Source organism: Zonotrichia leucophrys, chromosome 1A, assembly GCF_028769735.1.
Source record: "Zonotrichia leucophrys gambelii isolate GWCS_2022_RI chromosome 1A, RI_Zleu_2.0, whole genome shotgun sequence".
Lineage (NCBI taxonomy): Eukaryota > Metazoa > Chordata > Aves > Passeriformes > Passerellidae > Zonotrichia > Zonotrichia leucophrys.
Window position 1 is genome coordinate 71,616,219 of NC_088170.1, and position 25,601 is coordinate 71,641,819.

The following is a 25,601-nucleotide window of genomic DNA, read 5'->3' on the forward strand; positions in this document are numbered from 1 at the left end:
TATTATTAGTGATTCCCATCCCATTAGTCAATAGAGATGCCAAATCTCACAGTGAAACAGAGAAAGCAGCAAATGCTGGGAGTGCTTAAAAATCTCCAAGGAGAGATTCCTGCTGGAAAAGGAGCTGGGTTTCTCTGCATCCAGAATGAATCTGAATAATATTTGAGTGGGAAATATTTCATATTTTTAGTGGGAAAGATGTTTTCCACAGGGAAAACTCCTTGGGAACTTTCCATCCCTGTGAAGGGCGTTTGGAGCAGAGAATTGTGGATTCCCTGGGAAGGACAGGATGGTTTCTTCCAGGAGAAAATCTCCAAGGAGAGATTCCTGCTGGAAAAGGAGCTGGGTTTCTCTGCATCCAGAATGAATCTGAATAATATTTGAGTGGGAAATATTTTATATTTTTAGTGGGAAAGATGTTTTCCACAGGGAAAACTCCTTAGGAACCTTCCATCCCTGTGGAGGGAGGGCGTTTGGAGCAGAGAATTGTGGATTCCCTGGGTGGTTTCTTCCAGGAGAAAATCTCCAAGGAGAGATTCCTGCTGTGTGGGAGGGCATTGGAAAAGGAGCTGGGTTTCTCTCCATCCAGAATTAATTTGAATAATATTTTAGTGGGAAATATTTCGTATTTTTAGTGGGAAAGATGTTTTCCACAGGGAACTTTCCATCCCTGTGGAGGGAGAGCAGAGAATTGTGGATTCCCTGGGAAGGACAGGATGGTTTCTTCCAGGGGAAAATCTCCAATGAGAGATTCCTGCTGTGTGGGAGGGCATTGGAAAAGGAGCTGGGTTTCTCTGCATCCAGAGTGAATTTGAATAATATTTTAGTGGGAAACATTTCATATTTATTATCAGTGATTTCCATCCCATTTTCAATAGAGATGCCAAATCTCACAGTGAAACAGAGAAAGCAGCAAATGCTGGGAGTGCTTAAAAATCTCCAAGGAGCGATTCCTGCTGGAAAAGGAGCTGGGTTTCTCTGCATCCAGAATGAATTTGAATAATATTTGAGTGGGAAATATTTTATATTTTTGGTGGGAAAGATGTTTTCCACAGGGAAAACTCCTTGGGATCTTTCCATCCCTGTGAATGGAGGTTGTTTGGAGCAGAGAATTGTGGATTCCCTGGGAAGGACAGGATGGTTCCTTCCAGGAGAAAATCTCCAGTGAGAGATTCCTGCCGTGTGGGAGGGCATTGCAAAAGGAGCTGGGTTTCTCTGCATCCAGAATTAATCTGAATAATATTTGAGTGGGAAATATTTCACATTTATTATTAGTGATTCCCATCCCATTAGTCAATAGAGATGCCAAATCTCACAGTGAAACAGAGAAAGCAGCAAATGCTGGAAGTGTTTAAAAATCTCCAAGGGGAGATTCCTGCTGGAAAAGGAGCTGGGTTTCTCTCCATCCAGAATGAATTTGAATAATATTTGAGTGGGAAATATTTCATATTTTTAGTGGGAAAGATGTTTTCCACAGGGAAAACTCCTTGGGAACTTTCCATCCCTGTGGATGGAGGGCGTTTGGAGCAGAGAATTGTGGATTCCCTGGGAAGGACAGGATGGTTTCTTCCAGGAGAAAATCTCCAAGGGGAGATTCCTGCTGTGTGGGAGGGCATTGGAAAAGGAGCTGGATTTTTCTCCATCCAGAATTAATCTGAATAATATTTTAGTGGGAAATATTTCACATTTATTATTAGTGATTCCCATACCATTAGTCAATAGGGATGCCAGAACTCACAGTGAAACAGAGAAAGCAGCAAATGCTGGGAGTGCTTAAAAATCTCCAAGGAGAGATTCCTGCTGGAAAAGGAGCTGGGTTTCTCTGCATCCAGAATTAATCTGAATAATATTTGAGTGGGAAATATTTCATATTTTTAGTGGGAAAGATGTTTTCCACAGGGAAAACTCCTTAGGAACCTTCCATCCCTGTGGAGGGAGAGCAGAGAATTGTGGATTCCCTGGGTGGTTTCTTCCAGGAGAAAATCTCCAATGAGAGATTCCTGCTGTGTGGGAGGGCATTGGAAAAGGAGCTGGATTTTTCTCCATCCACAGTGAATTTGAATAATATTTTAGTGGGAAACATTTCACATTTATTATTAGTGATTCCCATCCCATTAGTCAATAGAGATGCCAAATCTCACAGTGAAACAGAGAAAGCAGCAAATGCTGGAAGTGTTTAAAAATCTCCAAGGAGAGATTCCTGCTGGAAAAGGAGCTGGGTTTCTCTGCATCCAGAATTAATCTGAATAATATTTTAGTGGGAAATATTTCATATTTTTAGTGGGAAAGATGTTTTCCACAGGGAACACCCCTTGGGAACTTTCCATCCCTGTGGAGGGAGAGCAGAGAATTGTGGATTCCCTGGGAAGGACAGGATGGTTTCTTCCAGGAGAAAATCTCCAATGAGAGATTCCTGCTGTGTGGGGAGGGCATTGGAAAAGGAGCTGGGTTTCTCTGCATCCAGAATGAATTTGAATAATATTTTAGTGGGAAATATTTCACATTTATTATTAGTGATTTCCATCCCATTATTCAATAGAGATGCCAAATCTCACAGTGAAACAGAGAAAGCAGCAAATGCTGGAAGTGTTTAAAAATCTCCAAGGGGAGATTCCTGCTGGAAAAGGAGCTGGGTTTCTCTGCATCCAGAATGAATTTGAATAATATTTTAGTGGGAAAGATGTTTTCCACAGGGAACACCCCTTGGGAACCTTCCATCCCTGTGGATGGAGGGTGTTTGGAGCAGAGAATTGTGGATTCCCTGGGAAGGACAGGATGGTTTCTTCCAGGAGAAAATCTCCAAGGAGAGATTCCTGCTGTGTGGGAGGGCATTGGAAAAGGAGCTGGGTTTCTCTGCATCCAGAATTAATCTGAATAATATTTTAGTGGGAAATATTTCATATTTTTAGTGGGAAAGATGTTTTCCACAGGGAAAACTCCTTGGGAACTTTCCATCCCTGTGGAGGGAGAGCAGAGAATTGTGGATTCCCTGGGAAGGACAGGATGGTTTCTTCCAGGAGAAAATCTCCAAGGAGAGATTCCTGCTGGAAAAGGAGCTGGGTTTCTCTGCATCCAGAATGAATTTGAATAATATTTTAGTGGGAAATATTTCATATTTTTAGTGGGAAAGATGTTTTCCACAGGGAACTTTCCATCCCTGTGGAGGGAGAGCAGAGAATTGTGGATTCCCTGGGTGGTTTCTTCCAGGAGAAAATCTCCAAGGGGAGATTCCTGCTGTGTGGGAGGGCATTGGAAAAGGAGCTGGGTTTCTCTGCATCCAGAATGAATTTGAATAATATTTTAGTGGGAAATATTTCACATTTATTATTAGTGATTCCCATCCCATTAGTCAATAGAGATGCCAAATCTCACAGTGAAACAGAGAAAGCAGCAAATGCTGGAAGTGTTTAAAAATCTCCAAGGAGAGATTCCTGCTGGAAAAGGAGCTGGGTTTCTCTGCATCCAGAATTAATCTGAATAATATTTTGTTGGGAAATATTTTATATTTTTCGTGGGAAAGATGTTTTCCACAAGGAAAACTCCTTGGGAACTTTCCATCCCTGTGAATGGAGGTTGTTTGGAGCAGAGAATTGTGGATTCCCTGGGAAGGACAGGATGGTTCCTTCCAGGAGAAAATCTCCAAGGAGAGATTCCTGCCGTGTGGGAGGGCATTGGAAAAGGAGCTGGGTTTTAATTCCTGCTTTTCCTCTCTGCTGCTTGCAGGGTGAACACTTTGGGACCACGGAAGCCACGGAAGCTTTTTTTGCCATGACCAGATTGTTTCAGTCCAACGATGTAAGAACCTGGAGGAGCTGCCAAGCCTGGAATTCGGGGTGTGGGAGGCACAGGAGGAGCTCTGCTGGGGGAATAAAGGGCTGGATAACAACCTGTGCTTGTTCTGTGGGCTCTGAGGGAATGAATTAGTGCTGTAAAATGAGTGCTGGTGACAAAGACAGGACACCAGCTGGTTCATCACAGGTCCAGTTTATTGAAGAAAAGCATCAAACACTTCTACAGCAAATAATAATATTCATAATAATAAGCTTATGAATATTCTGTAAGCCAAGCAATCTGTTGGTTAAACTATACCATGAATTCCTCATTCCTCAGGGGTTCCATCTCTCTTTTCTCATCTCTTTTTCACTGTTTGTTATCCTACCACAGCCAGGCCCAAGGACAGGATATCTCACAGGTGCAGCACTTGGAATTAGCCATGGTTTTGTATTTTCCAGCTAAATTCCCAATTTAGTGCCACTCAGTGCTTGTGGCTTCCCTTGCAAATCTCCATCTGCTTCATGGAAAATGGAATTCCCAAAGTACCTGCAGATCAGAACCTTGAGCTCATTGAGGCTATTAATTTTGGCTGTATTTATTCTAAGATGTAAATTGTTTTTCTAATGGGAGAAAAATGCATCAAGAATTTCATTTTACAGTACATTGGTACTGCCAGAATCCATCTCCACTTCTCAAAAAGCAGTGTAAGAGATGCTCACTTGCAGCTTCTCTCATTTTCCTCATCTCTCCCTGTGAGTGTGTCACTAAAATGAGCCAATGTTTTCTCCTCAAAGACAAAATAAAACCTGCACACAAACCACAGGGATTTGGCCCAATGTTTATTCAGTGTTTGTATGACTTAAGTTCTCAAATTTGGTGCTTAATTTTTAGCAAAGCCCACATCAGTTCAAATTCAAGATTTCTTAGCTTTTCTGCTTTTACTTTGGGAAGGAAGAGATTTTTACTTTAATTTTACAAGGGAAAGAAGAGATTTTTTAGGTGCACTAAAAATGCACCTAAAAACCCTAAAAATGATTTGGGAATTGAGTTTGGGAATTGAGCTTTGGGCTCAGCAGAGTGTGAAGGCCTCCTGTGATCTCTTCTGCAGTGTCTTCCATGGGATGGGGCTCATTAACTTTAATTAGAAAGGGTTTGCTCATTAGGGATTTGTCCAAGGAAGGTGGAGCTGTTCAAAGATGTCCCAGCATTTTTGGGAGTGCAGTGTGTTTGAAGTGTTTCTCACATCCACATTATTAAGTAAAATATATATTTATAAATATATATATATATAGTTATATATATAAATATATATATATAGTTATATAGTTATAAATATATATATATAAAGTTATTATTCTTATTTTTGTATTATATAAATATAATATATAATATATATATTATAATATATATTATATTATATATTATAATATATATTATATTATTATATATTATATATTATTATATATATTATAATATATAAATATAAAATTTATTATATAAATATATTTTTAGTTATTTATTTATTATATAAAAATACAAAGTTTATTTATTATTATGATATATATATTTATAAAAATATAAAGTTAATTCTTTTCAAATACTTCATGTCAACACTGCACGTGTGTTTCCTTTTTTTTACAATAACAAAATCATTTTCAAAGCTTTTAACTGATGATTGTGAGGCTTCTGAGTGCAGATATGCTGCATCACTTCTTTGATAATTATAATGAGTTTTTGTGTCAGTTCTTATCATTTTACCAAACATTGATGTCTTCCTCTGATTTGTTTGATGTCAGGGAGTTTGGCTCTTATCCAGGGATCCAATAAAGTTCTGCACTTTTAACTTTGAATTGAAAACCATGTGTTTTGTTTAAAAGCTTCTTTCCCTTTCAAAGTGAAATATTTAATTTTTTTCCTTCATTTCTCTTTTCAAACTCCTAATTACCATTGAGTTTCATCTTTTTCTTTCTATTTCCCCAGCAAACCCTCAGAAGAATGTGTTACCTGACAATCAAGGAGATGGCCAATATCTCTGAGGATGTCATCATTGTCACCAGCAGGTGGGAACCTTCCAGAACCCTGGAAAAAGGATTTTCCCCCTCTGGAAAAGGGGCTGCAGTTGAGGTTTTGTAGGGACACAGCAGTTCTGTGATTCACCTCTGGTTGTTATTTTGTCCCCTCTCTCTGGCAGAATTCAGTTTATCCTGTGGTTGTTACTTTGTTTTCCTGTGGTTTAGCGTGTTGGGGGTTTTTAATTCCTGGTTTGTCACAGCTTGGGCTGGGATTTTGCAGTCAGAGCAATTAAAGAAAAGCAGAGCAAAGCCCAGTTCATTCAGAACTCTTGATTTTTTTAAGAGTGAACTCTTAATTTTTTAACTGCAAAAATCAACATTGCAGCTGTTGCCAGAGCAAAAATCGCATCTGTTGTGGGATTGCTGAACAGATTTAGAAATATAGAAAATAAACCAAAGTGAACCCTGGAAAAAGGATTTTCACCCTCTGGAAAAGGAGCTGCAGCTCCCTGAGGTTTTGTAGGGACACAGCAGTTCTGTGATTCACCTCTGGCAGAATTCAGTTTATCAAGTGGTTGTTACTTTGTTTTCCTGTGGTTTAGCGTGTTGGGGGTTTGTAATTCCTGGTTTGTCACAGCTTGGGCTGGGATTTTGCAGTCAGAGCAATTAAAGAAAAGCAGAGCTCATTCAGAACTCTTGATTTTTTTAAGAGTGAACTCTTAATTTTTTAACTGCAAAAATCATTGCAGCTGTTGCCAGAGCAAAAATCGCATCTGTTGTTGGATTGCTGAACAGCTTTAGGAATATAGAAAATAAACCAAAGTGAACCTGGAAAAAGGATTTTCCCCCTCTGGAAAAGGGGCTGCAGTTGAGGTTTTGTAGGGACACAGCAGTTCTGTGATTCACCTCTGGTTGTTATTTTGTCCCCTCTCTCTGGCAGAATTCAGTTTATCCTGTGGTTGTTACTTTGTTTTCCTGTGGTTTAGCGGGTTGGGGGTTTTTAATTTCTGGGACTTTGCAGTCAGAGCAATTAAAGAAAAGCAGAGCTCATTCAGAACTCTTGATTTTTTTAAGAGTGAACTCTTAATTTTTTAACTGCAAAAATCATTGCAGCTGTTGCCAGAGCAAAAATCGCATCTGTTGCTGGATTGCTGAACAGCTTTAGAAATATAGAAAATAAACCAAAGTGAACCCTGGAAAAAGGATTTTCCCCCTCTGGAAAAGGGGCTGCAGCTCCCTGAGGTTTTGTAGGGACACAGCAGTTCTGTGATTCACCTCTGGTTGTTATTTTGTCCCCTCTCTCTGGCACAATTCAGTTTATCATGTATTTGTTTCTTTGTTTTCCTGTGGTTTAGCGTGTTGGGGGTTTGTAATTCCTGGTTTGTCACAGCTTGGGCTGGGATTTTGCAGTCAGAGCAATTAAAGAAAAGCAGAGCTCATTCAGAACTCTTAATTTTTTTAAGAGTGAACTCTTAATTTTTTAACTGCAAAAATCATTGCAGCTGTTGCAAGAGCAAAAATCGCATCTGTTGTGGGATTGCTGAACAGATTTAGAAATATAGAAAATAAACCAAAGTGAACCCTGGAAAAAGGATTTTCCCCCTCTGGAAAAGGGGCTGCAGTTGAGGTTTTGTAGGGACACAGCAGTTCTGTGATTCACCTCTGGTTGTTATTTTGTCCCCTCTCTCTGGCAGAATTCAGTTTATCAAGTGCTTGTTACTTTGTTTTCCTGTGGTTTAGGGTGTTGGGGGTTTGTAATTCCTGGGACTTTGCAGTCAGAGCAATTAAAGAAAAGCAGAGCAAAGCCCAGTTCATTCAGAACTCTTGATTTTTTTAAGAGTGAACTCTTAATTTTTTAACTGCAAAAATCATTGCAGCTGTTGCCAGAGCAAAAATCGCATCTGTTGTGGGATTGCTGAACAGCTTTAGAAATATAGAAAATAAACCAAAGTGAACCCTGGAAAAAGGATTTTCACCCTCTGGAAAAGGAGCTGCAGCTCCCTGAGGTTTTGTAGGGACACAGCAGTTCTGGGATTCACCTCTGGTTGTTATTTTGTCCCCTCTCTCTGGCAGAATTCAGTTTATCATGTATTTGTTTCTTTGTTTTCCTGTGGTTTAGCGGGTTGGGGGTTTGTAATTCCTGGGACTTTGCAGTCAGAGCAATTAAAGAAAAGCAGAGCAAAGCCCAGTTCATTCACAACTCTTGATTTTTTTAACAGTGAACTCTTAATTTTTTAACTGCAAAAATCATTGCAGCTGTTGCCAGAGCAAAAATCGCATCTGTTGTGGGATTGCTGAACAGATTTAGAAATATAGAAAATAAACCAAAGTGAACCCTGGAAAAAGGATTTTCCCCCTTTGGAAAAGGGGCTGCAGTTGAGGTTTTCTAGGGACACCTCTGGTTGTTATTTTGTCCCCTCTCTCTGGCAGAATTCAGTTTATCCTGTATTTGTTACTTTGTTTTCCTGTGGTTTAGCGTGTTGGGGGTTTTTAATTTCTGGGACTTTGCAGTCAGAGCAATTAAAAAAATGCAGAGCAAAGCCCAGTTCATTCAGAACTCTCTGATTTTTTTAAGAGTGAACTCTTAATTTTTTAACTGCAAAAATCATTGCAGCTGTTGCCAGAGCAAAAATCACATCTGTTGTGGGATTGCTGAACAGCTTTAGAAATATAGAAAATAAACCAAAGTGAACCCTGGAAAAAGGATTTTCCCCCTCTGGAAAAGGGGCTGCAGTTGAGGTTTTGTAGGGACACAGCAGTTCTGTGATTCACCTCAGAATTGTTGTTATTTTGTCCCCTCTCTCTGGCACAATTCAGTTTATCAAGTGGTTGTTACTTTGTTTTCCTGTGGTTTAGCGTGTTGGGGGTTTGTAATTTCTGGGACTTTGCAGTCAGAGCAATTAAAGAAAAGCAGAGCAAATCCCAGTTCATTCAGAACTCTTAATTTTTTTAAGAGTGAACTCTTAATTTTTTAACTGCAAAAATCATTGCAGCTGTTGCCAGAGCAAAAATCGCATCTGTTGTGTGATTGCTGAACAGCTTTAGAAATATAGAAAATAAACCAAAGTGAACCCTGGAAAAAGGATTTTCCCCCTCTGGAAAAGGGGCTGCAGTTGAGGTTTTGTAGGGACACAGCAGTTCTGTGATTCACCTCTGGCAGAATTCAGTTTATCCTGTGGTTGTTACTTTGTTTTCCTGTGGTTTAGCGTGTTGGGGGTTTTTAATTCCTGGTTTGTCACAGCTTGGGCTGGGATTTTGCAGTCAGAGCAATTAAAGAAAAGCAGAGCTCATTCAGAACTCTTAATTTTTTTAACAGTGAACTCTTAATTTTTTAACTGCAAAAATCGACATTGCAGCTGTTGCCAGAGCAAAAATCACATCTGTTGTGGGATTGCTGAACAGCTTTAGAAATATAGAAAATAAACCAAAGTGAACCCTGGAAAAAGGATTTTCCCCCTCTGGAAAAGGGGCTGCAGCTCCCTGAGGTTTTGTAGGGACACAGCAGTTCTGTGATTCACCTCTGGTTGTTATTTTGTCCCCTCTCTCTGGCAGAATTCAGTTTATCCTGTGGTTGTTACTTTGTTTTCCTGTGGTTTAGCGTGTTGGGGGTTTTTAATTCCTGGTTTGTCGCAGCTTGGGCTGGGACTTTGCAGTCAGAGCAATTTAAAAAATGCAGAGCAAATCCCAGTTCATTCAGAACTCTTGATTTTTTTAAGAGTGAACTCTTAATTTTTTAACTGCAAAAATCATTGCAGCTGTTGCCAGAGCAAAAATCGCATCTGTTGTGGGATTGCTGAACAGCTTTAGGAATATAGAAAATAAACCAAAGTGAACTTTGCTCGGTATTTCTAAATGAAAATTCCTTGTGGAACAAGAAAGAGAATGAGCTAAACAAAGCAGGCCATGGCACAACAATTCAAGGGATTGTGCATTTATTTTGATTTTGATAAATGTCAAATGAATTTGACATTTGACATAATCCTGCTGATTATGAGGAGGCTGTTCCTTAGCAGGGGCAGAGCAGCTGAGTGGGGTGGATGTCACAAAATCCCTGTGGGATTGGGGTGGATGTCACAAAATCCCTGTGGGATTGGGGTGGATGTCACAAAATCCCTGTGGGATTGGGGTGGATGTCACACAATCCCTGTGGGATTGGGGTGGATGTCACAAAATCCCTGTGGGATTGATGTCACAAAATCCCTGTGGGATTGGGGTGGATGTCACAAAATCCCTGTGGGATTGGGATGGATTTCACAAAATCCCTGTGGGATTGGGGTGGCTGTCACAGAATCCCTGTGGGATTGGGGTGGATGTCACACAATCCCTGTGGGATTGGGGTGGATGTCACAAAATCCCTGTGGGATTGGGGTGGATGTCACAAAATCCCTGTGGGATTGATGTCACAAAATCCCTGTGGGATTGGGGTGGATGTCACAAAATCCCTGTGGGATTGGGGTGGGTGTCACAAAATCCCTGTGGGATTGGAGTGGATGTCACAAAATCCCTGTGGGATTGGGGTGGCTGTCACACAGTCCCTGTGGGATTGGGGTGGATGTCACAAAATCCCTGTGGGATTGGGGTGGATGTCACAAAATCCCTGTGGGATTGGGGTGGATGTCACAAAATCCCTGTGGGATTGGGGTGGATGTCACACAATCCCTGTGGGATTGGGGTGGATGTCACACAGTCCCTGTGGGATTGGGGTGGATGTCACACAATCCCTGTGGGATTGGGGTGGATGTCACACAATCCCTGTGGGATTGGGGTGGCTGTCACACAATCCCTGTGGGATTGGGGTGGATGTCACAAAATCCCTGTGGGATTGATGTCACAAAATCCCTGGGGATTGGGGTGGATGTCACAAAATCCTTGTGGGATTGGGGTGGATGTCACAAAATCCCTGTGGGATTGGGGTGGATGTCACACAGTCCCTGTGGGATTGGGGTGAATGTCACACAATCCCTGTGGGATTGGGGTGAATGTCACAAAATCCCTGTGGGATTGGGGTGGATGTCACACAGTCCCTGTGGGATTGGGGTGGATGTCACAAAATCCCTGTGGGATTGGGGTGGTCAGGTGGGATTGGGGTGCTCAGGAGGTGCTAATGGGGCAGAACAGAGGGTGGGGTGGATGTCACACAATCCCTGTGGGATTGGGGTGGATGTCACACAATCCCTGTGGGATTGGGGTGGATGTCACACAGTCCCTGTGGGATTGGGTGGCTGTCACAAAATCCCTGTGGGATTGGGGTGGATGTCACACAATCCCTGTGGGATTGGGGTGGATGTCACAAAATCCCTGTGGGATTGATGTCACACAGTCCCTGTGGGATTGGGGTGGATGTCACAAAATCCCTGTGGGATTGATGTCACACAATCCCTGTGGGATTGGGGTGGATGTCACACAATCCCTGTGGGATTGATGTCACACAATCCCTGTGGGATTGGGGTGGCTGTCACACAATCCCTGTGGGATTGGGGTGGATGTCACAAAATCCCTGTGGGATTGGGGTGGTCAGGGTGGGATTGGGGGGGTCAGGGTGGGATTGGGGGGGTCAGGAGGTGCTAAAGGGGCAGAGCAGAGGGTGGGGTGGATGTCACTCAGTCCCTGTGGGATTGGGGTGGATGTCACAAAATCCCTGTGGGATTGGGGTGGCTGTCACAAAATCCCTGTGGGATTGGGGTGGCTGTCACACAATCCCTGTGGGATCGGGTGGATGTCACAAAATCCCTGTGGGATGGATGTCACAAAATCCCTGTGGGATTGGGGTGGATGTCACAAAATCCCTGTGGGATTGGGGTGGATGTCACAAAATCCCTGTGGGATTGATGTCACAAAATCCCTGTGGGATTGGGGTGAATGTCACAAAATCCCTGTGGGATTGGGGTGGATGTCACAAAATCCCTGTGGGATTGATGTCACAAAATCCCTGTGGGATTGGGGTGGATGTCACAAAATCCCTGTGGGATTGGAGTGGATGTCACACAATCCCTGTGGGATTGGGGTGGATGTCACAAAATCCCTGTGGGATTGGAGTGGATGTCACAAAATCCCTGTGGGATTGGAGTGGATGTCACACAATCCCTGTGGGATTGGGGTGGATGTCACAAAATCCCTGTGGGATTGGGGTGGATGTCACACAATCCCTGTGGGATTGGGGTGGCTGTCACACAATCCCTGTGGGATTGGGGTGGATGTCACACAATCCCTGTGGGATTGGGGTGGATGTCACAAAATCCCTGTGGGATTGGGGTGGATGTCACAAAATCCCTGTGGGATTGGGGTGGATGTCACACAATCCCTGTGGGATTGATGTCACAAAATCCCTGTGGGATTGGGGTGGATGTCACACAGTCCCTGTGGGATTGGGGTGGATGTCACACAATCCCTGTGGGATTGGGGTGGATGTCACAAAATCCCTGTGGGATTGGGGTGGATGTCACACAATCCCTGTGGGATTGGGGTGGATGTCACAAAATCCCTGTGGGATTGGGGTGAATGTCACACAATCCCTGTGGGATTGGGGTGGTCAGGGTGGGATTGGGGTGCTCAGGGTGGGATTGGGGTGTCCAGGGTGGGATTGGGGTGCTCAGGGTGGGATTGGGGTGCTCAGGAGGTGCTAATGGGGTGTTTGGTGCTTTCAGTCTCACCAAAGACATGACAGGCAAGGAGGATGTGTATCGAGGCCCGGCCATCCGAGCTCTCTGCAGGATCACTGATGTGAGTACAGGCACTGGGGGGAGCTGCTGGGGCTTTGGAATCCCAAATCTGCCCTCTGGATCCCAAATCTGCCCCCTTGATCCCAGAACTGCCCCCTTGATCCCAAAACTGCCCCCTTGATCCCAGAACTGCCCCCTTGATCCCAAATCTGCCCCCTTGATCCCAAATCTGCCCTCTTGATCCCAAATCTGCCCTCTCGATCCCAAATCTGCCCCCTTGATCCCAGAACTGCCCCCTTGATCCCAGAACTGCCCTCTTGATCCCAGAACTGCCCCCTTGATCCCAGAACTGCCCTCTTGTAGGGTGAATTTAGGGTGAATCTAGGGTGAATCTGAGATTGCTGCTCTCAATTCCCTGTGACACTGCAGCACTGGGAATGTGCAAATGGAAAATTTGGGAGCTCCAGTTTTTATCTGGGATTGCTCTGCTCGATGCCCTGTGCTATTTCCAGAAGAAGTGTGGTACTGGAGCACTGGAATGTGCAGCTGGAAAATTTGGGAGCTCCAGTTTTTGTCTGGGATTGCTGCACTCAATGCCCTGTGCAATATCCAGGAGAAATGTGCTGCTGGAGCACTGGGAATGTGCAGCTGGAAGGTTTGGGAGCTCCAGTTTCTACCTGAGATTGGTCTTCTTGGTGCCCAGTGTAATTCCCAGGAGCAGTGTGACACTGGAGCACTGGAATGTGCAGCTGGAAGGTTTGGGTGCTCTGGTTTTTGTCTGGGATTGCTCTGTGCCATTTCCAGCAGCTCTGTGGTGCTGGAGCATTGGGAATGTGCAGCCTGAAGGTTTGGAAGCTCCAGTTTTTATCTGGGATTGCTCTGCTCGATGCCCTGTGCTATTTCCAGAAGAAGTGTGGTGCTGGAGCACTGGAATGTGCAGCTGGAAGGTTTGGGAGCTCCAGTTTCTGTCTGAGATTGGGTTTATTGATTCCCAGTGTAATTTCCAGCAGCTCTGTGGCACTGGAGCACTGGGATGTGCAGTTGGAATATTTGGAAACTGCAGTTTTTATCTGGGATTGCTCTGTGCAATTTCCATGAGCTCTGTGGGTCTGTGTGGAATGTGCAGCTAGAAAACCTGGAAGTTTCAGTTTCTGATCTGAGATTGCTGCACTCAATGCCCTGTGCCATTTCCAGGAAAAATGTGGGTCTGGAGCACTGGGATGTGCAGCTGGAATATTTGGAAGCTGCAGTTTTTATCTGGGATTGCTCTGTGCAATTTCCAGCAGCTCTGTGGGTCTGGAGCACTGGGAATGTGCAGTTGGAAGATTTGGAAACTCCAGTTTCTCATTGGGCTTGCTCTGATCTGTGCCCTGTGCAATTTCCACGAGCTCTGTGGTGCTGGAGCACTGAAATGTGCAGCTGGAAGGTTTGGAAGTTTCAGTTTCTGATCTGAGATTGCTGCACTCAATGCTCTGTGCCATTTGCAGGAAAAATGCAGTGCTGGAGCACTGGAATGTGCAGCTGGAATATTTGGATATCCCAGTTTGTGATCTGAGATTGGCTTTTATGATTCCCTGTGCAATTTCCAGGAGCACTGGGATGTGCAGCTGGAATATTTGGATTCCCAGTTTCTGTCTGAGATTGGGTTTATTGATTCCCTGTGCAATTTCCAGGAGCACTGGAATGTGCAGCTGGAATATTTGGATATCCCAGTTTCTGATCTGAGATTGGGTTTATTGATTCCCTGTGTAATTCCCAGGAGCACTGGGATGTGCAGCTGGAATATTTGGATATCCCAATTTCTCTCTGAGATTGGGTTTATTGATTCCCTGTGTAATTTCCAGCAGCTCTGGGACATTGGGGCACTGGGAATGTGCAGCTGGAAAATTTGGGAGCTCCAGTTTTTGTCTGGGATTGCTCTGTGCAATTTCCAGGAGCTCTGTGACACTGGAGCACTGGAATGTGCAGTTGGAAGGTTTTGAAACTCCAGTTTGTGTCTGAGATTGGGTTTATTGATTCCCTGTGTAATTCCCAGGAGCACTGGGATGTGCAGCTGGAATATTTGGATATCCCAGTTTCTGATCTGAGATTGGGTTTATTGATTCCCTGTGTAATTCCCAGGAGCAGTGTGACACTGGAGCACTGGAATGTGCAGCTGGAAGGTTTGGAAGCTCCAGTTTTTATCTGGGATTGCTGCACTCAATATCCTGTGCAATATCCAGGAGCAATGTGACACTGGAGCACTGGAATGTGCAGCTGGAATATTTGGAAGCTGCAGTTTTTATCTGGGATTGCTCTGTGCAATTTCCAGCAGCTCTGTGGGTCTGGAGCACTGGGAATGTGCAGCTAGAAAATCTGGAATCTTCAGTTTCTGATCTGAGATTACTGCACTCAATATCCTGTGCCATTCCCAGGAGCAATGTGACACTGGAGCACTGGGATGTGCAGTTGGAAGGTTTGGGTATCCCAGTTTCTGTCTGAGATTGGCTTTATTGATTCCCTGTGTAATTTCCAGGAGCACTGGAATGTGCAGCTGGAATATTTGGGTATCCCAGTTTCTCTCTGAGATTGGGTTTATTGATTCCCTGTGTAATTTCCAGCAGCTCTGTGGCACTGCAGCACTGGGCTGGAAGTTTCAGTTTCTATCTGAGATTGCTGCACTCAATATCCTGTGCCATTTCCAGGAAAATGTGGGTCTGGAGCACTGGAATGTGCAGCTGGAAAATCTGGAATCTTCAGTTTCTGATCTGAGATTACTGCACTCAATATCCTGTGCCATTCCCAGGAGCAATGTGACACTGGAGCACTGGAATGTGCAGTTGGAAGGTTTTGAAACTCCAGTTTGTGTCTGAGATTGGGTTTATTGATTCCCTGTGTAATTCCCAGGAGCACTGGGATGTGCAGCTGGAATATTTGGATTCCCAGTTTCTGTCTGAGATTGGGTTTATTGATTCCCTGTGTAATTCCCAGGAGCACTGGGATGTGCAGCTGGAATATTTGGATATCCCAATTTCTCTCTGAGATTGGGTTTATTGACTCCCTATGTAATTTCCAGGAGCACTGAGAATGTGCAGCTGGAATATTTGGATTCCCAGTTTCTGATCTGAGATTGGGTTTATTGATTCCCTGTGTAATTCCCAGGAGCACTGGAATGTGCAGCTGGAATATTTGGATATCCCAATTTCTCTCTGCTGTGACTTTGTCCCTGACCCTTCAGGACCAAGCAGCTCAAACCCAACTTTACCTTCCAGAATTAACTCCAGATTTTCACTGAGGCTCCTTTGAATGTGAATTTTTGCTTTGTGCTGCTTTTATCCCCTTCCTCCAAAGCACCCACACTCCCCTTTTCCCTGTTTCCCTGTTTTCCAGGGCACCATGCTGCAGGCCATTGAGAGGTACATGAAGCAGGCCATTGTGGACAAGGTCCCTGGCGTGTCCAGCTCTGCCCTCGTGTCTTCCTTGGTAAGGTTTTTGTCAATCTGATGTTTTGGCAGGCTGGGGAGCTGACCCTGCTGTGCTGATTTTGATTTTTTCTCTGAGATATTTCTTCATCTCACTATAAAATAAGAAAAACCCACTTTCCTTTCTCTCCTCCAATTCTTTTCTTACATTTGAGCACATCAATCATAATAATTTCTAGTGCAAACTGCACATCAATCACAATAATTTCTAGTGCCAAATGCTCAGATTTATTCAGCCAGTGTAAAACATGAAAATAAGAAAAACCCACTTTCCTTTCTCTCCTCCAATTCTTTTCTTACATTTGAGTACATCAATTGTAATAATTTCTAGTGCAAACTGCTCAGTGTAAAACATGAAAATAAGAAAAACCCACTTTCCTTTCTCTCCTCCAATTCTTTTCTTACATTTGAGTACATCAATCACAATAATTTCTAGTGCCAAATGCTCAGGTTTCTGCAGCCAGTGTAAAACATGAAAATAAGAAAAACCCACTCTCCTCCAATTCTTTTCTTACATTTGAGTACATCAATTGTAATAATTTCTAGTGCAAACTGCTCAGGTTTCTGCAGCCAGTGTAAAACATGAAAATAAGAAAAACCCACTCTCCTCCAATTCTTTTCTTACATTTGAGCACATCAATCACAATAATTTCTAATGCCAAATGCTCAGATTTATTCAGCCAGTGTAAAACATGAAAATAAGAAAAACCCACTTTTTCTCCTCCAATTCTTTTCTTACATTTGAGTACATCAATCACAATAATTTCTAGTGCAAACTGTTCAGTGTAAAACATGAAAATAAGAAAAACCCACTCTCCTCCAATTCTTTCCTTACATTTGAGTACATCAATCACAATAATTTCTAGTGGTTTCTGCAGCCAGTGTAAAACATGAAAATAGAAAAACCACTTTCCTTTCCTCAATTCTTTTCTTACATTTGCATTACATCAATTCCAATAATTTCTAGTGCAAACTGTCAGTTAATACACATGTAAAAAGAAAACCATTCCTCCAATTCTTTTCTTACATTTGAGTCATCAATCTACATAATTTCTAGTGCAAACTGTTCAGTGTAAAACATGAAAATAAGAAAAACCCACTTTCCTCCAATTCTTTCTTACATTTGAGTACATCAATCACAATAATTTCTATGCAAACTGTTCAGTGTAAAACATGAAAATAAGAAAAACCCACTTTCTCTCAATTCTTTTCTTACATTTGAGTACATCAATCACAATAATTTTATCTCTGATGTCAGGTTTCTGCAGCCAGTGTAAAACATGAAAATAAGAAAACCACTCTCCTCCAAGTTACTTTTCTTACATTTGAGTCATCAATTCAATAATTTTCTAGTGGTTTCTGCAGCCAGTGTAAAACATGAAAATAAGAAAAACCCACTTTCCTTTCTTCCTCCAATTCTTTTCTTACATTTGAGTACATCAATCACAATAATTTCTAGTGCAAACTGTTCAGTGTGAAACATGAAATGAAAAAACCATTCCCTTTTCTCCAATTCTTTTCTTACATTTGATTACATCAATCACAATAATTTCTAGTGCAAACTGTTCAGTGTAAAACTTGAAAATAAGAAAAACCCATTTTCCTTTCTCTCCTCCAATTCTTTTCTTACATTTGAATACATCAATTGTAATAATTTCTAGTGCCAAATGCTCAGGTTTCTGCAGCCAGTGTAAAACATGAAAATAAGAAAAACCCACTTTCCTTTCTCTCCTCCAATTCTTTTCTTACATTTGAGTACATCAATCACAATAATTTCTAGTGCAAACTGTTCAGATTTATCAGCCAGTGTAAAATATGAAAATGAAAACCACTCTCTCCAATTCTTTTCTTACATTTGAGCACATCAATTGTAATAATTTCTAGTTGCAAACTCTTCAGTGTAAAACATGAAAATAGAAAAACCCACTTTCCTCCAATTCTTTTCTTACATTTGAGACACAATCAATATAATAATTTCTAGTGCAAACTGTTCAGTGTTAAACATGAAAATGAAAAACCCACTTCTTTCTCTCCTCCAGTTCTTTTCTTACATTTGAGTACATCAATCCCAATAATTTCTAGTGGTTTCTGCAGCCAGTGTAAAACATGAAAATAAGAAAAACCCACTTTCCTCCAATTCTTTTCTTACATTTGAGCACATCAATCCCAATAATTTCTAGTGCCAAATGCTCAGATTTCTGCAGCCAGTGTAAAAATTGAATTTATGTGGGGAGGAGCCATGAAATCCCTGCTGAAACTGCAATTCAGGATTATCTCTGCTAATACACCCCAGCAGTGCAAGGGGAAGGAATCCACTCTGATTTCCTCTCCTTTTTGAGGAGAAAAAGCTGGGAAAAACCTCAGGAGTGAATATTTTTATTGATAGCAGTGGAGCATGATAATTTGGGACTGGGCTGGAGGGAAATGCAGAATTTACAGGGATAAAGAGTGGCTGGGAAGGTGCTGTGAGCTCACCTCCAATCCCAATTTTTTTGCAGCACATGATGAAGATCAGCTATGACGTGGTGAAAAGATGGATCAATGAAGCTCAGGAAGCAGCTTCCAGTGACAACATCATGGTCCAGGTGTGTGTGAGGCTGCCTGTCCCTAAAAATGCTGGGGGACATTCAGAAAAAAAATCTTCTTTTTATTTTTTTAAAAGCAAGAATTGGGATTTTTTGAGAAACAACTTGATAGTTTTAAAATATTCATTAATTTTCCCATGATGCCAGCATGAGGTTGTTAATTAAGAACTACCTCTGGATTTTTTTACCCCTAAATTTCTGGAATTCCTGTCCCACAGTGGTTTTTACAGAAGGGGTTTGAATCTGAGGGCTCAAAAATTGGGAATTATCTCAGTCTTGGCCTGCAGAAAACTTGCCAGATGTAAAAGATGAGCCCAAATATCAGCAAGAACTCCACAAAAGCAGAATTTTTGCACAGATATTCCAGACATTTGTGGAAATGGGATTGTTCTGATAATGTTCAGAATATGGGATTATTCTGATAATGTTCAGAATATGGAATTATTCTGATAATGTTCAGAAAATGGGATTATTCTGTGTGTTCAGAATATGGGATTATTCTGGTAATGTTCAAAATATGGGATTATTCTGATAATGTTCAAATATGGATTATTTTGTGTTCAGAATATGGAATGGTTCAGAATATGGGATTATTCCTGTGTGTTCAGAATATGGGATTATTCTGATAATGTTGAAATATGGGATTATTCTGATAATGTTGAAAATATGGGATTATTCTGATAATGTTCAAAATATGGGATTATTGTGAGTGTTCAGAATATGGGATTATTCTGATAATGTTCAGATTATGGATTATTCAGATAATGTTCAAAATATGGGATTATTCTGTGTTCAGAATATGGGATTATTCTGATAATATTCAGAATATGGAATTATTCTGTGTGTTCAAAATATGGGATTATTCTGAGTGTTCAGAATATGGGATTATCCTGATAATGTTCAGAATATGGGATTATTCTGAGTGTTCAGAATATGGAATGTTCAGAATATGGATTATTGATAATGTTCAGAATATGGGATATTATTCGATGAATGTTCAAAATATGGGATTATTCTGAGTATTCAGAATATGGGATTATTGATAATGTTCAGAATATGGGATTATTCTGAGTGTTCAGAATATGGGATTATTCTGATAATGTTCAGAATATGGGATTATTCTGATAATGTTCAGAATATGGAATGTTCAGAATATGGGATTATTCTGATAATGTTCAGAATATGGGATTATTCTGATAATGTTCAGAATATGGGATTATTCTGTGTGTTCAGAATATGGGATTATTCTGATAATGTTCAGAATATGGAATGTTCAAAATATGGGATTATTCTGATAATGTTCACAATATGGAATGTTCAGAATATGGGATTACTCTCTGTTCAGAATATGGGATTATTCTGATAATGTTCAGAATATGGGATTATTCTGTGTGTTCAAAATATGGGATTATTGATAATGTTCAGAATATGGGATTATTCTGATAATGTTCAAAATATGGGATTATTCTGATAATGTTCAGAAATGGGATTATTCTGAGTGTTCAGAATATGGAATGTTCAGAATATGGGATTATTCTGTGTGTTCAGAATATGGGATTATTCTGATAATGTTCAGAATATGGGATTATTGATAATGTTCAGAATATGGGATTATTCAAAATATGGGATTATTCTGTGTTCAGAATATGGGATTATTCTGAATGTTCAGAATATGGGATTATTCTGATAATGTTCAAAATATGGGATTATTCTGAGTGTTCAGAATATGGGATTATTCTGATAATGTTCAGAATATGGGATTATTCTGAGTATTCAGAATATGGGATTATTCTGATAATATTCAGAATATGGGATTATTCTGATAATGTTCAGAATATGGGATTATTGATAATGTTCAAAATATGGGATTATTCTGATAATGTTCAGAATATGGGATTATTGATAATGTTCAGAATATGGGATTATTCTGAGTGTTCAGAATATGGGATTATTCTGTGTGTTCAGAATATGGAATGTTCAGAATATGGGATTATTCTGTGTTCAGAATATGGGATTATTCTGAGTGTTCAGAATATGGGATTATTGATAATGTTCAGAATATGGGATTATTCTGATAATGTTCAGAATATGGGATTATTGATAATGTTCAGAATATGGGATTATTCTGATAATGTTCAGAATATGGGATTATTCTGATAATGTTCAGAATATGGGATTATTCTGTGTGTTCAGAATATGGGATTATTCTGATAATGTTCAGAATATGGGATTATTCTGATAATGTTCAGAATATGGGATTATTCTGATAATGTTCAGAACATGGGATTATTCTGTGTGTTCAGAATATGGAATGTTCAGAATATGGGATTATTCTGTGTTCAGAATATGAGATTATTCTGATAATGTTCAAAATATGGGATTATTCTTTGTGTTCAGAATATGGAATTATTCTGATAATGTTCAGAATATGGGATTATTCTGATAATGTTCAGAATATGGGATTATTCTGGTAATGTTCAAAATATGGGATTATTGATAATGTTCAGAATATTGAATTATTCAGACTCATGATCCCAAATATTTATAAAATCAGCTTTGTTCTTGCCCATTTAGCAACCTCATTAAGCCTTGCAGTAAATCACTTTTATGGGAGGAAAAAAACCCAAAAACCCAAAATAACTTGGCAAGGAACTGGAAATTTCCCTTTGTGCTTTCATCACGGATTTTTGTGAGGTCATCTCTCTTTTCAAGGCCTTGGGATATCCTGGATGCAGGAATTACTGTGCCAATAGTAAACCTTTAGTAAAAAATAGTAAACATGTAAATATATAAAAAATATAGTAAAAAAAAAATAGTAAAAAAAATAGTAAACATGAAACCTTTAAAATTATGAAATTTAATGGGGGGAAAAAAAGGAAATAAATTAACTTTGTGGCTCTTTGGATCTTCAGGAATAGAAATTTAATGGGGGAAAAAAAAAGGAAATAAATTAACTTTGTGGCTCTTTGGATCTTCAGGAATAGAAATTTAATGGGGGGAAAAAAAAAATGGAAATAAATTAACTTTGTGGCTCTTTGGATCTTCAGGAATAATTGAGAGTGAACAGCAAGGGCAAGGAAACATTGCAAATCTTTTATGGGAAGAAAAAAAACCAAAACCAAAATAACTTGGCAGGGAACTGAAAATCTCCCTTTGTGCTTTCATCAAGGGTTTTTGTGAGGGTTTCAAGGCCTTGGGATATCCTGGATGCAGGAATTACTGTGCCAATAGTAAACCTTTAGTAAAAAATAGTAAACATGTAAATATATAAAAAATATAGTAAAAAAAAAAAATAGTAAAAAAAATAGTAAACATGAAACCTTTAAAATTATGAAATTTAATGAGGGGAAAAAAAGGAAATAAATTAACTTTGTGGCTCTTTGGATCTTCAGGAATAGAAATTTAATGGGGGGAAAAAAAAAGGAAATAAATTAACTTTGTGGCTCTTTGGATCTTCAGGAATAGAAATTTAATGGGGGGAAAAAAAATGGAAATAAATTAACTTTGTGGCTCTTTGGATCTTCAGGAATAGAAATTTAATGGGGGAAAAAAAAGGAAATAAATTAACTTTGTGGCTCTTTGGATCTTCAGGAATAGAAATTTAATGGGAAAAAAAAAAAAGGAAATAAATTAACTTTGTGGCTCTTTGGATCTTCAGGAATAGAAATTTAATGGGGGGAAAAAAAAAGGAAATAAATTAACTTTGTGGCTCTTTGGATCTTCAGGAATAGAAATTTAATGGGGGAAAAAAAATGGAAATAAATTAACTTTGTGGCTCTTTGGATCTTCAGGAATAATTGAGAGTGGCCAGAAATGGCAAGGAAACATTGCAAATCTTTTATGGGAGGAAAAAAAAACCAAAAACCCAAAATAACTTGGCAAGGAACTGGAAATTTCCCTTTGTGCTTTCATCAAGGGTTTTTATGAGGTCAACTGTCTTTTCAAGGCCTTGGGATATTCTGGATGCAGGAATTACTGTGCCAATAGTAAACCTTTAGTAAAAAATAGTAAACATGTAAATATATAAAAAATATAGTAAAAAAAAAAAATAGTAAAAAAAATAGTAAACATGAAACCTTTAAAATTATGAAATTTAATGGGGGGAAAAAAAGGAAATAAATTAACTTTGTGGCTCTTTGGATCTTCAGGAATAGAAATTTAATGGGGGAAAAAAAAAGGAAATAAATTAACTTTGTGGCTCTTTGGATCTTCAGGAATAGAAATTTAATGGGGGAAAAAAAAAGGAAATAAATTAACTTTGTGGCTCTTTGGATCTTCAGGAATAATTGAGAGTGGCCAGCAAGGGCAAGGAAACATTGCAAATCTTTTATGGGAGGAAAAAAAACCAAAAACCAAAATAACTTGGCAGGGAACTGAAAATTTCCCTTTGTGCTTTCATCATGGATTTTTATGAGATCAGCTCTCTTTTCAAGGCCTTGGGATATCCTGGATGCAGGAATTACTGTGCAAATGTGAAACCTTTAAAATTATGAAATTTAATGGGGGAAAAAAAAAAGGAAATAAATTAAGTTTGTGGCTCTTTGGATCTTCAGGAATAGAAATTTAATGGGGGGAAAAAAAAATGGAAATAAATTAACTTTGTGGCTCTTTGGATCTTCAGGAATAATTAAGAGTGGCCAGCAAGGGCAAGGAAACATTGCAGATCTTTTATGGGAGGAAAAAAAACCAAAAACCCAAAATAACTTAGCCAGGAACTGGAAATGTCCCTTTGTGCTTTCATCAAGGGTTTTTGTGAGGGTTTCAAGGCCTTGGGATATCCTGGATGCAGGAATTACTGTGCCAATAGTAAACCTTTAGTAAAAAATAGTAAACATGTAAATATATAAAAAATATAGTAAAAAAAAAAAATAGTAAAAAAAATAGTAAACATGAAACCTTTAAAATTATGAAATTTAATGGGGGGAAAAAAAAAGGAAATAAATTAACTTTGTGGCTCTTTGGATCTTCAGGAATAGAAATTTAATGGGGGGAAAAAAAAGGAAATAAATTAACTTTGTGGCTCTTTGGATCTTCAGGAATAGAAATTTAATGGGGGGAAAAAAAAAAGGAAATAAATTAACTTTGTGGCTCTTTGGATCTTCAGGAATAGAAATTTAATGGGGGGGAAAAAAATGGAAATAAATTAACTTTGTGGCTCTTTGGATCTTCAGGAATAATTGAGAGTGGCCAGCAAGGGCAAGGAAACATTGCAAATCTTTTATGGGAGGAAAAAAAACCAAAAACCAAAATAACTTGGCAGGGAACTGAAAATTTCCCTTTGTGCTTTCATCAAGGGTTTTTGTGAGGGTTTCAAGGCCTTGGGATATCCTGGATGCAGGAATTACTGTGCCAATATGAAACCTTTAGTAAAAAATAGTAAACATGTAAATATATAAAAAATATAGTAAAAAAAAAAAAATAGTAAAAAAAATAGTAAACATGAAACCTTTAAAATTATGAAATTTAATGAGGGGAAAAAAAGGAAATAAATTAACTTTGTGGCTCTTTGGATCTTCAGGAATAGAAATTTAATGGGGGAAAAAAAAGGAAATAAATTAACTTTGTGGCTCTTTGGACTTTCAGGAATAGAAATTTAATGGGGGGAAAAAAAGGAAATAAATTAACTTTGTGGCTCTTTGGATCTTCAGGAATAGAAATTTAATGGGGGAAAAAAAAAAGGAAATAAATTAACTTTGTGGCTCTTTGGATCTTCAGGAATAGAAATTTAATGGGGGGAAAAAAAAAAGGAAATAAATTAAGTTTGTGGCTCTTTGGATCTTCAGGAATAATTGAGAATGGACAGCAAGGGCAAGGAAACATTGCAAATCTTTTATGGGAGGAAAAAAAACCAAAACCCAAAATAACTTGGCAGGGAACTGGAAATTTCCCTTTGTGCTTTCATCAAGGGTTTTTGTGAGGGTTTCAAGGCCTTGGGATATCCTGGATGCAGGAATTACTGTGCAAATATGAAACCTTTAAAATTATGAAATTTAATGGGGGAAAAGAAAGGAAATAAATTAACTTTGTGGCTCTTTGGATCTTCAGGAATAGAAATTTAATGGGGGAAAAAAAAAGGAAATAAATTAACTTTGTGGCTCTTTGGATCTTCGAAAGGACAATGAAACATTGCAGATCTTTTGCAATTTATCAGGAATCTCAGCTCAGCTGAGCTTAGAAGGTATTTGTGCCAGGAAAGGGCAATAATTCCCCAATTTTGGGGTGTTTTGCTGTGGATTTTGCAGCTCTGTCTCTGTTTCCCACAGTACCACGCCTTGGGGCTGCTCTATCACCTGCGCAGGAGCGACCGCCTGGCCGTGTCCAAGATGCTGAACAAATTCACCAAGGGTGGCCTCAAATCCCAGTTTGCCTCCTGCCTGCTGATCAGGATCGCCAGCAAACTCCTCAGGGAGTCTCAGGAGGGGTGAGTGAGGGGCAAGGGATGAAATCACACAAATTCCAAAAGGGTGGAAAGTGCTCTGGGTTGTTTGGGGTTTGTGGAAATGTGCGCAGAGGTGAATGGTGGTGCTGGGGTAAGGCAGGGATTTGTCTTTAAAGGGTTTTTCCAGCCTAAAAGAGCCTGGGATTGTTGTGTTTGTAGCCATGAAAGTCTTGGATTCAAAGGGTTTTCCCCACATAAAATATCCTGGGATTGTTGTGTTTGTAGCCTTGAAAATCTTGGATTCAAAGGGATTTTTCCAACCTAAAGGATCTTGGGATTGTTGTGTTTGTAGGCAGGAAAATCTTGGATTCTAAGAGTTTTTCCAGCCTAAAAGATCCTGGGATTGTTGTGTTTGTAGCCATGAAAAGTTGGAAAAAGCCTTTGAATCCAAGACTAAAAGATCCTGGGATTGTTGTGTTTGTAGCCATGAAAACCTTGGACTTGATCTTAAGGGGTTTTTCCAGCCTAAAATCCTGGGATTCTTCTTTTGTATCCATGAAAGTCTTGGACACAATCTTAAAGGGGATTTTTCAACCTAAAAGATCCTGGGATTGTTGTGTTTGTGGCCTTGAAAATCTTGGATTCAAAGGGATTTTTCCAACATAAAAGATCCTGGGATTGTTGCATTTGTAGTCATGAAAGTGTTGGACTTGATCTTAAAGGGATTTTTC

General features: G+C 39.8%; 1 protein-coding gene across 1 annotated transcript in view; it reads left to right on the top strand.

Annotated features, from left to right (window-relative positions):
* COPG2 (COPI coat complex subunit gamma 2) overlaps positions 1–25,601 on the top strand; it is a 93,857-nt gene that overhangs the window by 7,666 nt on the left and 60,590 nt on the right. Inside the window, exons 4-9 of the mRNA XM_064703101.1 lie at positions 3,724–3,795; positions 5,755–5,834; positions 12,431–12,506; positions 15,815–15,907; positions 18,405–18,491; positions 24,755–24,912. Of these exons, the coding sequence (XP_064559171.1) occupies positions 3,724–3,795; positions 5,755–5,834; positions 12,431–12,506; positions 15,815–15,907; positions 18,405–18,491; positions 24,755–24,912 (566 nt within the window). The remainder of the gene's footprint in view (positions 1–3,723; positions 3,796–5,754; positions 5,835–12,430; positions 12,507–15,814; positions 15,908–18,404; positions 18,492–24,754; positions 24,913–25,601) is intronic.